This window comes from Magnolia sinica, chromosome 19, assembly GCF_029962835.1.
Source record: "Magnolia sinica isolate HGM2019 chromosome 19, MsV1, whole genome shotgun sequence".
Lineage (NCBI taxonomy): Eukaryota > Viridiplantae > Streptophyta > Magnoliopsida > Magnoliales > Magnoliaceae > Magnolia > Magnolia sinica.
Genome location: NC_080591.1, coordinates 24,621,704 through 24,633,673, shown reverse-complemented (window position 1 = coordinate 24,633,673; position 11,970 = coordinate 24,621,704). Strand labels below are relative to the sequence as shown.

The 11,970-nt window shown below is 39.2% G+C and overlaps 1 protein-coding gene across 1 annotated transcript; it reads left to right on the top strand.

Annotated features, from left to right (window-relative positions):
- Positions 1–6,771: 6,771 nt before the first annotated feature.
- LOC131235018 (pentatricopeptide repeat-containing protein At1g79540) lies at positions 6,772–9,635 on the top strand. Its single transcript, XM_058232092.1, has one exon. It carries the CDS (start codon positions 6,905–6,907, stop codon positions 9,272–9,274), a length of 2,370 nt encoding a protein of 789 aa, XP_058088075.1. The 5' UTR covers positions 6,772–6,904; the 3' UTR covers positions 9,275–9,635.
- Positions 9,636–11,970: the final 2,335 nt, after the last annotated feature.

Here is an 11,970-nt window from a genome sequence, read left to right as displayed (position 1 = left end):
CTCTACAGCTATTTTTATTTTTGCAAATTTAGTTGGTATTGTTATACTTATATTAGTTGGTATTTTAAATAGCTAAATGTTTATTTTGTCTTTGGCTGTTGCAGATTTTACTTGTTCAGAAATGAGAAGATCAGTGTATGCTCTAGAGTGTCTTTCTTTTTTATGTCATCTCGTTGTTGTCTTTCTCTGTAATTTAGTTCTTCAGTTTCGGGCATAACTTTTTCATATGACTACATTGTTTGTATGATGAAATTTATTTTCAACCATGTGCAGTAAGCTTTCGGATCAAAGCGAAGCTGGGAATAGGGTGTTAGTTGATGGCAAATTGATAAGCAGTAGACGCACATCCATGAAGTTCTCGCTTGTAATTGTTGAGAAGCTATTTATCTGCGAGAAGGCATTGGATCTTGCTGTTAATGAGAACTTTAAATAGACATATAATTATTATATTGGCATTGTGCTTTTGTGAATGGATTAAAATGAATGATTGTGTTTGATTAAATGAATGAATGATTTAGCCGTGAAATTTGATTAAAATGAATGATTGTATTTGAATGAATGAATGATCTATCAGGGCATGTACTACAATGGTAAGAGATGCCATTATTATATTTTATTTAATTTTTTTAAAAAAATAGGCATTAGCTACAGTTATTAACCGTAGCCCTTTATATGCAAACCGTAGCTGTATCTAATTTAGCCTATTACTACAGTTCTTGCTCTACTTTTAGCTACAAATATAATCCGTAGCTATATATACTTTAGAGCTAAGGAAAGTATTGGTACGGATTTAATCCATACCTATTGTTTTTATGGCTATGGATTAAATCCGTGGCCATAGCTGTAAGACCTATGGCTATGGTATCAATGGCTACGGTCGTGCTACGAACTTTAACTGTAGCTATAAGCCTTTAGCCACTGCTTTTATCCGTAGCCTTTGCCTAGTTTTTTGATAGTGTTCGTTTACAGTCGAATGCGATCAGCTGCGAATCCTTCATCAGGGATGGCTACACCTTCTTAATCGGCATTGTGGAAGATGTTGGAAGCCCGTCCTTCAACTAACTGAGAGTGCCTCTACGGTGGCTGGGGATTTCATCTCCTTGTCTTCAGCCACTGCGAGAATGGTTGCCTTCTCTCTCTCTCTCTCTCTCTCTCTCTCTCTCTCTCTCGGGGTGTATTAGGTTGAATACTTAATCTTATATAGTCAGGTCTGTAGGACCCAATTCCTGTTCATTCGGGTCTGCACTCTGGACCCATGAACAAAATCCTCCTGTATCCCTGTTGTTGGGCCCAGTACTTGTACTGGGCCCATTAAGTGATCCTGATCCACTTGAATCCCATTAATGGGCCTGACGTTCGCACTGGGCCCATCACTAATTAGATCCAATTTCTCCTATCACTAATGGACCTCATAAGTAGATCATATGCATGGATGTTAGTTGTGTTCATCTTTTGGACCACGTATAGCTCGCATTCAATTCAGAACATATGTAGGCCCACATTTGATCCATATGTTTAGTTCACAATGAGCACTTCATCTGGTTCATATACTAGATAGACTATAAAGAGAATTAATCTTCAATCATGTGGATCATTTGCGTTGAGTCTAAACTTTCAATCTTAAAGACTCTAATGCAAGGATCTATCCAACCACCTGTATTATCCCATACTGACCGTCTATCTTAAGAGCAATAATTATAATGCTCATTAATGGTGAACATATCATACAGAGTCTTGTTTCGGTTTTATTGCAGGCTCATTACCCATCTTTGAGAAGTTGAAATAGACCTTTTAAAATGAGAGAAAGTGGAACATAACCGCCTGTTACCCCTTAAAGTTCCTTACTTTCAAAGGTCAATACCAACCAACTTATGGACCATATAAGACTAATCTAGATATAATCCATTGAAGGCAGGATTATAATTGCAATCCTAAGTCTATATTCATATGATTGGATTTGGTTGTGTTAGCCACCATAGTAACCTTAATCAATGAAAATTTTACTAGTACAGACTTGTGTTTTTTTTTTTTTTGGATTTAAAGGATTGCATATATTGCGTTCGAGTTCCATGCAGATGGTGACGAAAACACAAACGATCACCATTTGGTAGGGACATGAACGGGTGGAGTAAATGGTGCCAGTAATGTAAAGATGAAAGACTGATTTTACTCACAGGTATTGAGTATCTCAGATTTACATAATTGGTATTGCTTAGCTTCATTTTCAGGAGGATTGCTAGTATATTATTATTTCTTCCCACATGAAGAATGATAATGATGTAACGGATCCTCACTAGGATGGATGGTTGGGCCCATGGGCCGAGACCATCCTCAGGCCCAGCCCGTTGACTGCTCTACCAATGATATTTTATTAACTCCAATGAACATAAAGGAATGGTGTCATGAAGGAGCACCAAGGCATATACAGACAGTCTTATGAATGAGAATTCATATACATATAAAATCCCAAACACTCGTATGCAAATACATACGCAAGCACCCTACCCTCCTCCTACTTCAATAAATGGAGAACATGGATAATATTTTCATTAGTGTGGTGAAAGTTCCTTTGCATAATAATTTCCAAATGTGTGGTGCAAGTTCCTTTGCATGTTTCAAACAGTCAATTTTCAAGCCCCTACAACAACATTTGTTTGATATGGTCATGGGTTGGAATTTTTATTTATTTATTTATTATTATTATTATTATTATTATTATTTAACTGCATAATTGCAAGCATCAAAAGGTAGAATTCTCAAAAGTATACCTTTTCTCAATACATTTATTGAAACATGTCCCAGTTTGCCTGTATCAAGTAACAACTAACATATGAAATTTGTCAAACTTGCATGATTAAAAACTTAATATAAAAAAACAACATGTACATCTAGTAATTAGTTTAAACAGGAGAAATACGAGAAGAGAGCTTCCAAAGAGGGAGAGATGTCAACAGAAATCACTTCACCTTAAATAAAATTCGACATAGCATGAAATCACAAATTTTAAACACCATAATATAAACAACAGCCCAGCTTCCACATATAACCACCTATCATCATTGGATCACCATGATACCAAATTAGAGATACCATCACCAATAAAAATAAAAATAAATAACATAACATAACATAACAAGAGAACCATTTAAGGTGTGTTTGGATACAGAGACAAGTTACCTTTTTTCTTTTTTCTTTTTTCTTTTTTTTTTTCTGTTTTTTTTTTTTTTTTTTTTTTTAAACAGCAGTAGATAAGCTAATTGTCTCAAAAGTTAACTTGGTAAACTGTAAAAAATAAGTTGCTGAACAACCTTAAGATTGCTGATCATGGCCTTGAAAAAAAAAAGGGACCTTTTGGCTTTTGCTAAACACCTTCCCATTGTCATGGTTTCTCTATATTCTTTTTTCAGCTTAGGGTTTCGATTTGAGAGAGGGAGGGAGTTGGGATTTTCCAATGTAGGAATTTTTGGATAAGCCCCATCTACCAACAACTTAGATCATTAAATGTGGGTGTCAATTGCATGGACCATCACATCAAGCCCCGTAATTTCTCTGCCATGAAACCATTTCTGTGCCACATATACAGTAATAATAAACAAAACAAAATTAACCTTGAACATCTTTGAAACATTGCTAGGGTGAGAGAGGGCTAAGCCTTCTTACTTTATATCCTTCAGCATGCAAAACAGTCTATTTAATGTGAAAATGGTGTGGTAGTTGATGCGCGCAAACTCTATAAACTATATTCCAAAGTAACCCATGTCTCTAAGAGTGGGACATCTACTCATTTGAGTCGACTTGGACTCGGTCAGACCTAGTCTAGTTCAATAATGTTGGGAAAGCCTCATAAGCAAATCTTGAATTCAAATTAAATAGTCGAAAGATAATCGCAAAAAAGCAATTGCAAACACAAAGAACACACAAGAATTATACATGAAAAAATTATTGTGAAAAAAATGACGGCACAAAGCGACAACGAATTACTATGAATAACGAAATTACAAGATAATAGAAGAATTTACAATATTAAAAACCCTCATTTTCTCATCTTCAAACTCTAGAAACATTTAAGCCCCGATTCGAATCACTTCGAATTCCATAATCCCGCATTACACCCTTATATATATATATAGTGTTGCACACAGAATAAGAAACAAACAGTGCAATTCTACAAAATCGCACATGGTGTTGTTCAAAGTATCAATCGATCGACACCGATCGAGCTAGCATGTTCAAGCAATCAGACACACTCAAAAGTGTCTAAAGAGTTTAGAGGTATTTTTCGAAAACTGTCAATCAATTGAACCAAAAGTTTGATTAATCGAGACTATTCAAAAATTATCCAGAAACCAATCTGCATAATTCAGAGTTCACTCAATTGATTGACTGGGATGATCGATCGATCAAACCCCTATTGCGTGTACAAAATTTAAACATCTCATAACAAACAATACCAATCATCCCTAAGTTGGGTGAGTCAGGTCGGTTCACCCTACCTTAGGCCAGTTATGACTCGATTCAAGATCATATGAGTTAGAATCCCCAAGTCTTAAATGCTTGGGTCCTTACTCATGCCTCACTTGTAGACTCACTTGAGTTTTAACAAGAGGTCATAGGTTGAGTGCACATTGCGGTGAAAATCCACCATGGTGTGAGTGTGTGTGATTGTGCAAATAAAAAAAAAAAAATGAAAAAAAAAAATCTAAAAAAATCTTAAATCCCTGGTACAATTTTGCATGGTCTTATAGTTTGTACAAGTGAACCAAACCTTGATACGATTGCACCAAAAATCACTCGGATTGAATGATCCCAGCCATTGAATATTTGGTCATTTTTCAGTTGAACATAAGTTTTTTCTTTTGTAGCCATCTATTTGTTGGTCGCCAATTGAAGGGTTGTGATCTTCCCAACTGGGGTACTTTGGGTTACTTTGGATTGTCAATTAAGGATCATCTTGACCACATGACCTCAACAACAGATGGTCCGAATCGATTACAATGAAAAATGTCCATTCAATCTCAATGACTTCTTCTCTTGTGGACCCACCTCCTGATGAATCCACTTGATGAGATAATTCTAACCACCCAATCAATGGTGAACAAAATGGATGATCCAGATCAATTTAAATGAAAATGTCAAATCATCAAGCTAGGCCATTTATCAGACCTCCCCACCTTGGATCTATTAATCACCTTGAACAGAAGATCCTAACAATCTCATGTAGGGAGAACAATATTGAATGTCCAAATTGATTACAACGGGGAAGGTCCAATCGTTGGTTTGGACCATCAATCATGATGTACTTACCTGGGACTATCCAGGCCACAGAAAAATCTATTTGATCATACGGCTGCAACCATCTAATCAAAGGTAGGTAAAATGAACCAATCTAATTGAACAACAACAACAACAACCAAAAAAAAAAAAAAACCTCCAATGATGGAAGTAGTCATCAATCAATCCAGTGGCCCTGATTGCATATATCTATCAAGAATCACCTTTGCCCGCCCCAACAAGAAATTAGGTGGACCACCGTGATGTTTATGAGAAATCCACCCCAACCGTACGTTTTATCATATCATTAGCCCCAAAATGAGCTAGATTCAAATAAGCTACATGACATAAAACAGCTAGGAATGAAGCATGTGTGGGGCCACATAAGTTTTGAGTCAGGGTATCATTTTTTGTATTTTCATTCATCCCCCATGGAATGCCTTTATGAATAGTATGAATGACATATAAATATCATATGAGAGGAGGTTTCAATGGTGACCATTTTTCTACTCACTTTAATTATCCCATCGCGCGTGCAGCCCACTTGAGTTTTGTGTCCGGTCCGGTGACATGGATTTCACAGTGAAACTCTGTGTTCCTTGGACCCATCATCATGTCTGTATTTTATACATTTCTATCTATTTTGCCCGCTTATTTCTAAATCTCATGTGGATGACGACCCCAAAGGAAGCAGTAGTGATTAACTATTAAACATATCTTGTGGGCTATACGAGTTTTGGATTAAGCTGATATTTATGTGGTCCTTGTATCCACATCTTTGTGAACTTATCTACATGTTTGGTGGCAAATAAACATTCTCATGGCTCTAAAGAAGTTTTCAATGGTGGGCGTTCAATCACCACTATTTCCTATGATGTGGTCCACCTAATATTTTTGTGATTATGCATTAAAATGAGCTCAAGAAATAAATAAATGTGGCACCATGGTAGTCAGGGATACAGGGAGCAGGAACTGCATTAGCTGGTGACGGGCGGGAGGTCACTGTGAACCCAACACGATGTCATAATGTATGTGTTATATAAACACCTTTCATCCATTTGGAGAGATCATTTTAGAGTATCATTCAAAGAGTGAGGCAGATCTACAGCTCAAGTGGACCCCACCATAGAAAACAGAGGGGATTGAACGCCCACCTTTAAAAACTTACCGCGGACATAGAAGTTTTCAATCAAGCTGATATTTGTGTTTCCCTTTGTCCATGTCCGTGTGAACTTATGACGAGGTTGGATCTCAAATAAACATCATGGTGGGCCATAGAAAGGTTTCAACGGTGGCCGTTGCTGTCCCACTATTTTCCGTGGTGGGGTTCAGTTGAACTTTGGATCTTTCTCATTCTTTGGCTCATGCCTTAAAATGATCTCTCGAAAGGGATAGACGGTGTGGATACAAAACATAGATCATGGTGGGGCTCACAAAACTTGGTGACGTCACTTCAGTACGACTATTGCACTATCTCAAGTAAACTCGCCTCCGTGAAATTCTCTCCTCCTACTCTTTAATTTCCCTTGAAGAATCCCTTCCCTTTCTCAGCCCCCTTCATGACTGGTTGAAATGGGCATCCTCCCAATCCAAAAAATCCCCAAAATACCCCTCGGAAACCCTGCATTGCCCCATGAGACCAAAACTCAGTCCCTCCTCTTTCTTCCAACATGTCTCCAAAACCAGACCTTTCTCCTCCATCGTTGCCCTTCCCTCCGCCCCGAATTACGAAACTGCCATCGCAAACGAAATACAGACCATCCTCACCACCTCCCCCGCCATCGAATCCTCCCTCGAGATCCTCTCCTCCCTCATCTCACCGTCCATCGTCGCCTCCGTCATCAAAGAGCTCCGGGACCCGTTTTCCGGCTTCCGGTTCTTCATCTGGGCCATGCGTCGGAAGCGGCTCCGCAGCTGGGATTCGTACAATTCGATGATCGGGATCCTCCGCAGCGAGAACGGGTTCGATGCGGCATGGGAATTGCTCGATGAACTAAAGGCGAACGGGATCCCGATCATATCCCCAGCGTTCGCAGCTCTGATTTCTGCTTACGCTGTCTCCGGCATGGCTGAGAAGGCCGTGGAATCGTTCGGCAGGATGGCAGAGTACGCCTGCCGTCCGAACACGTTCACATACAATACAATCCTGCACGTTCTGATCGAAGAGGAGGTTTTCCAGGTTGCGATGGCGGTTTATAATCTGATGCTCAAGTCTGATTGCCGTCCAAACCGGTCGACCTTCAACATATTAATCAATGGATTGTGCAAGGCGGGGAAGACTCAGGACGCGCTCCACCTGTTTGTCGAAATGTCTGAAAGAGGTATCTCTCCGAATACAATGATTTATACTGTTGTTTTATCGGGTCTTTGTCAAGCTAAGCAGACTGACGATGCGTTTAGGCTGTTGTATACGATGGGAGATAATAATTGTAGGCCTGATTCGATTACATACAATGCTTTGCTAAGTGGGTTTTGTAAACTGGGTCGGATCAATGAGGCTTTTGAGCTTTTGAGATTGTTTAGGAAAGAGGGTTTCGTACTTGGATTGAATGGTTACAGTTGTTTGATCGATGGGTTGTTTAGGGTGGGCCGGTTTGAGGAGGCATGCCAGTGTTATAGGAACATGTTAGAGGAGGAGATTTCACCTGATTGTGTTTTGTATACGATCATGATCAAGGGGTACTCTGAGGCGGGTAGGGTTGAAGATGCATTCGGATTCCTGAGCGAGATGACTGAGAAGGGGCTCATTCCTGATACATTCTGTTACAATACTTTGATCAAGGGCCTTTGTGACGTTGGGCTTCTAGATAAGGCCCGCTCACTTCGGATGGATATTTCGAAGTATGATTTTTTCCCGGACTCCGCTACATACACAATCATGATATGTGGTCTGTGCAAGGAAGGGCTGGTTGGCGAGGCCCAGCAGATATTTGATGAAATGGGGAAGGTTGGATGCTTCCCCACTGTCATGACATTCAATGCTCTTATCAACGGTCTTTGTAAGGCTGGAGAGCTGGAGGAAGCTCAAATTCTTTTCTACAAGATGGAGATGGGGAGGAACCTGTCACTGTTTCTCCGTCTTTCTCAAGGTGCTGATAGGGTCCATGATAGTGGGAGTCTTCAAATGCTTGTAGAGCGTTTGTGTCAGTCCGGTCTCATACTTCGGTCATATAAGCTTCTCAAAGATCTTGCTGATAGCGGGGTTGTACCGGACATCATTACATACAATATACTCATTAATGGGCTCTGCAAAGAGCGGAACATCAACGGGGCGTTCAAGCTCTTCAAAGAGCTGCAGCTAAAGGGATACTCACCTGATGCTGTCACCTATAGTACACTCATAGATGGGCTTCAGAAAGTTGACAGAGAAGAGGATGCATTTGGGGTCTTTGAGCTGATGGTGAGGAATGGATGTACTCCGAGTTTGGCGGTCTACAAGACGCTTATGACAGCATTGTGTCGCAAGGGTAAAGTCTCACAGGCTTTTGCTCTTTGGTTGAAATTTGTCTCACAGAAGAGTGGTCTTACCGATCAAGGAGCCATCAACATGGTGCAGGAACATTTTGAGAAAGGGTTTATAGAAGATGCAATCAGAGGCTTGGTTGAGATGGATCTCAAGCTCAATGATGCTGATTCATCACCCTATACAATTTGGCTAATTGGGTTTTGCCGGGCAGGAAAAGTAGATGAAGCTTTAAAGATCTTTTCAGTCCTCACAGAACATAACATCGATGTTACTCCACCTAGCTGTGTATTCCTTATAAATAGCCTCTGCCTAGAAGGAAAACTTGACTTGGCAATAGATGTTTTTCTTTATACATTGAAGAAACGTTTTGTGTTGATGCCACCCGTATGCAATAGGCTAATTAGGAGTCTTTGTTCACAAAATAAGAAGGAAGATGCAGCTGAGCTTGTGCATAGAATGAGTCTTGCAAGATATGATTTGGGAGTCTATCTTCATCAAAGTACAAAAGCTCTTATATATGGCTATGAGAACAGATGACAGATGTGTTACCCATGTACAGTATTGTGACTGTGGCACAGGTGTTTCATGGTTAGATGTGTCAAATACTGGTAGTGCATCAACTGTTTTTTGAATAACTGGGTGATGACTGCAAATTTGCGTCTACTTTCTTATTAAACCGAGTGTCCACCACCACCATCATTGTAGCCTTGTCCTAACTATTTGGGTTTGGCTGAACTTATTGTCCATCTATGACTATATATGAGGTCATGTTTGGAAACCATAGATTCCATGCCATACAGTGGAAAAGGAAAAGGGTTCTCCTTTGATGTAATGATTTATGTTGTTTGGATAGCAAATAAAAGGGTGGATTCCACCAAGCAATCATTACACTTGTCCATATTTTTTTGAAACGACATACTTTTCCATATTTTTGGATTCTTGGCACAAGAAACTAGGTGAGAATTGTGAGAGGAACTTTAGATTTCCACTTGCCACCGAAGCAAGAACTCAAATTGGACTCAATATTTCAATTGTTCTCTTGGAAATCATTATTTGAATTATTGTTTTTTCCTTTATTTTGCATCGGATTCCACATATCCAAACATGCCTTTTGTGTTTTGAGTTCTCTTGCTATTGCTGCTGTTTCCTGTGCATTTATCTTGTCTACTGTTGAACATCAACACTGTTGTGTGTAGGGCTGGTACATAATGTTGAAATGGTATCTCCTCTTTGCTACTGAGTTTCTACAACCACCATCCTAGTTCTATGGTTTTTGTGATATTTTGCACTGCATTCTCTTCCCTCACCTCCTCAATCACGTCATCAATCAGCGGTTCAACTTAAATAATACAATGCACCATTGTAACTATTACACATCTCTTTTGGCAAAGAATATTGTTATGGAAGTATGCATTAGACGCAAGCAAACCTTTATTCTTGACACTTTAACCATTCATGATCTTTCATTTTGTTTTCATCTGTTGAACAAATTCTGGGTACTTGTTCAAGTAAATCCTCTCAGAGGTGGCCCATGGTTTATGCAAAAGTTGGGCCAGAATGAAAGTCACCTTTTGTAATTTGTTTATTGAGACTTGAGAGCACACACAACCTGTGGAGAATAGGATTTATATATATATATATATATATATATATATATATATAATTGATGACAAAATAACTTTAATGTAAGGCTCAATGGGCTCAAAAATACAAGGATCGGCAATGGATACAATGACAAACAGAGGACCCCTTTCTTAGTGAGAGAGTCCGCAATACAAGTAGCCCACCTGATTTGGAGGAGTAAAATTCACATGGTCCAAGAAGTTGCAGGATCCTTGTAACTGGGTGCTGCATCTGCTTTGAATCATGCTTCAGACTAGCGCTCCAGCTCCTGTTTGAATCATGCTACGGACTAGCTCTCTAGCTCCGGCTTTCTGGCCATTTATGCTTGATGATATTTTGAAGTAACACTTCCTTGCTCCTGCACCTGAATCTGTTGCCACTTTGCTTCACACTTCATGCTGCTACAGGTCTAACAACCAAATCAATCCAGTCTTATCTAAGTCTAGACTTGTAACTGTTTGGCAACAACTGATTGGGATGAGCTAGCTCCAGGAATCTGTTCATTGCAGATTGGCACACTTGGTATCAGATATGGTACCATCATGCTTGAATCCAATGTTGATCATGGGAGGCAATTCTTTTCAGCTTTGAATTAATGTGGCTTGAAGAGGAAGAATTTGTCAGACAAAAAGTCAGAGAGTGGAGGGGTTTGTTCAGAGTACAATGGTCATCATCTTATGATGCAACTCATCATAAGGAGTGAAAATGAAACAATGGAAAAAGAGTCTTTTATTAGTGTAGAGGAAGCAAAAGCTCCAATTATGGTGAAGAATTAAGGGATCGACAGGGGCAGGAAGCATTTGAAAAGGAGTTGTTGGCATGAATAACTTAAAATTTGATTTCAAGAAGAAAGTAAATGAAGAAATCAAATGGTGGCAGCAATCAATGGCGTTGTGGCTAAAAGAAGGGGATAAGATTAAGAACAGAAAGTGCTTTTATGGAGCAGCAAATGCGGGGAGATCATACAATCTTAGCTTGGATGGGGAAAGGCTTAGAAGAACAAGAATATAAGCAATTGCAAAATTTTACTCAGTTTTGTTAAATGCAGGAAAATGGAACAGGCCAGGGTTATGTAATCTTTATTTTGACCAGGTAGAAGGAAACTGATTGATTGAAGAGTTTGATAGGGTAGGAAGAGGTCTAAGAGGTGGTGTCAAGTTTAGGGAGTGACAAAGCTCCTGGCATAGATGGTTATCGTGTTCTTTCTTTCGTTCCTTTGTTTTTATTTTTGGAGGACAATTGAAAAAGGATGATATCATGTGCTTCATATTGGAATTTTATGAGTGGGGAAACCTATCGAAAAATTAGGGGCATTCTTCATTGCATTAGTTCCTTTTCTACAACCCTTTTCATTGCATTAGTTTCTTTTCTACAACCCTTTTCATTGCATTAGTTCCAAAGAGAAATGGTGTTGAAAGCTTGAAGGATTTTTGTCCCATTAATCTCATTGGAAGTCCTTACAAGAAAACTTGGCCAGTCTCGTGACAAAGTTAGGCAAGGTCTAGGTGTCGGTGATCTCTTTATCTTAGGAGCTTTCAGTCATGGGAGATGGATTTTTTATGGGCAGTTATTGGTCATGAAGTATATGTTGGCTCCAGGTATAGAGAAAG

Excerpts from the sequence above, each read along its gene's own strand:
- LOC131235018 (XM_058232092.1), top strand. The coding sequence starts at position 6,905 with ATGAGACCAAAACTCAGTCCCTCCTCTTTCTTCCAACATGTCTCCAAA.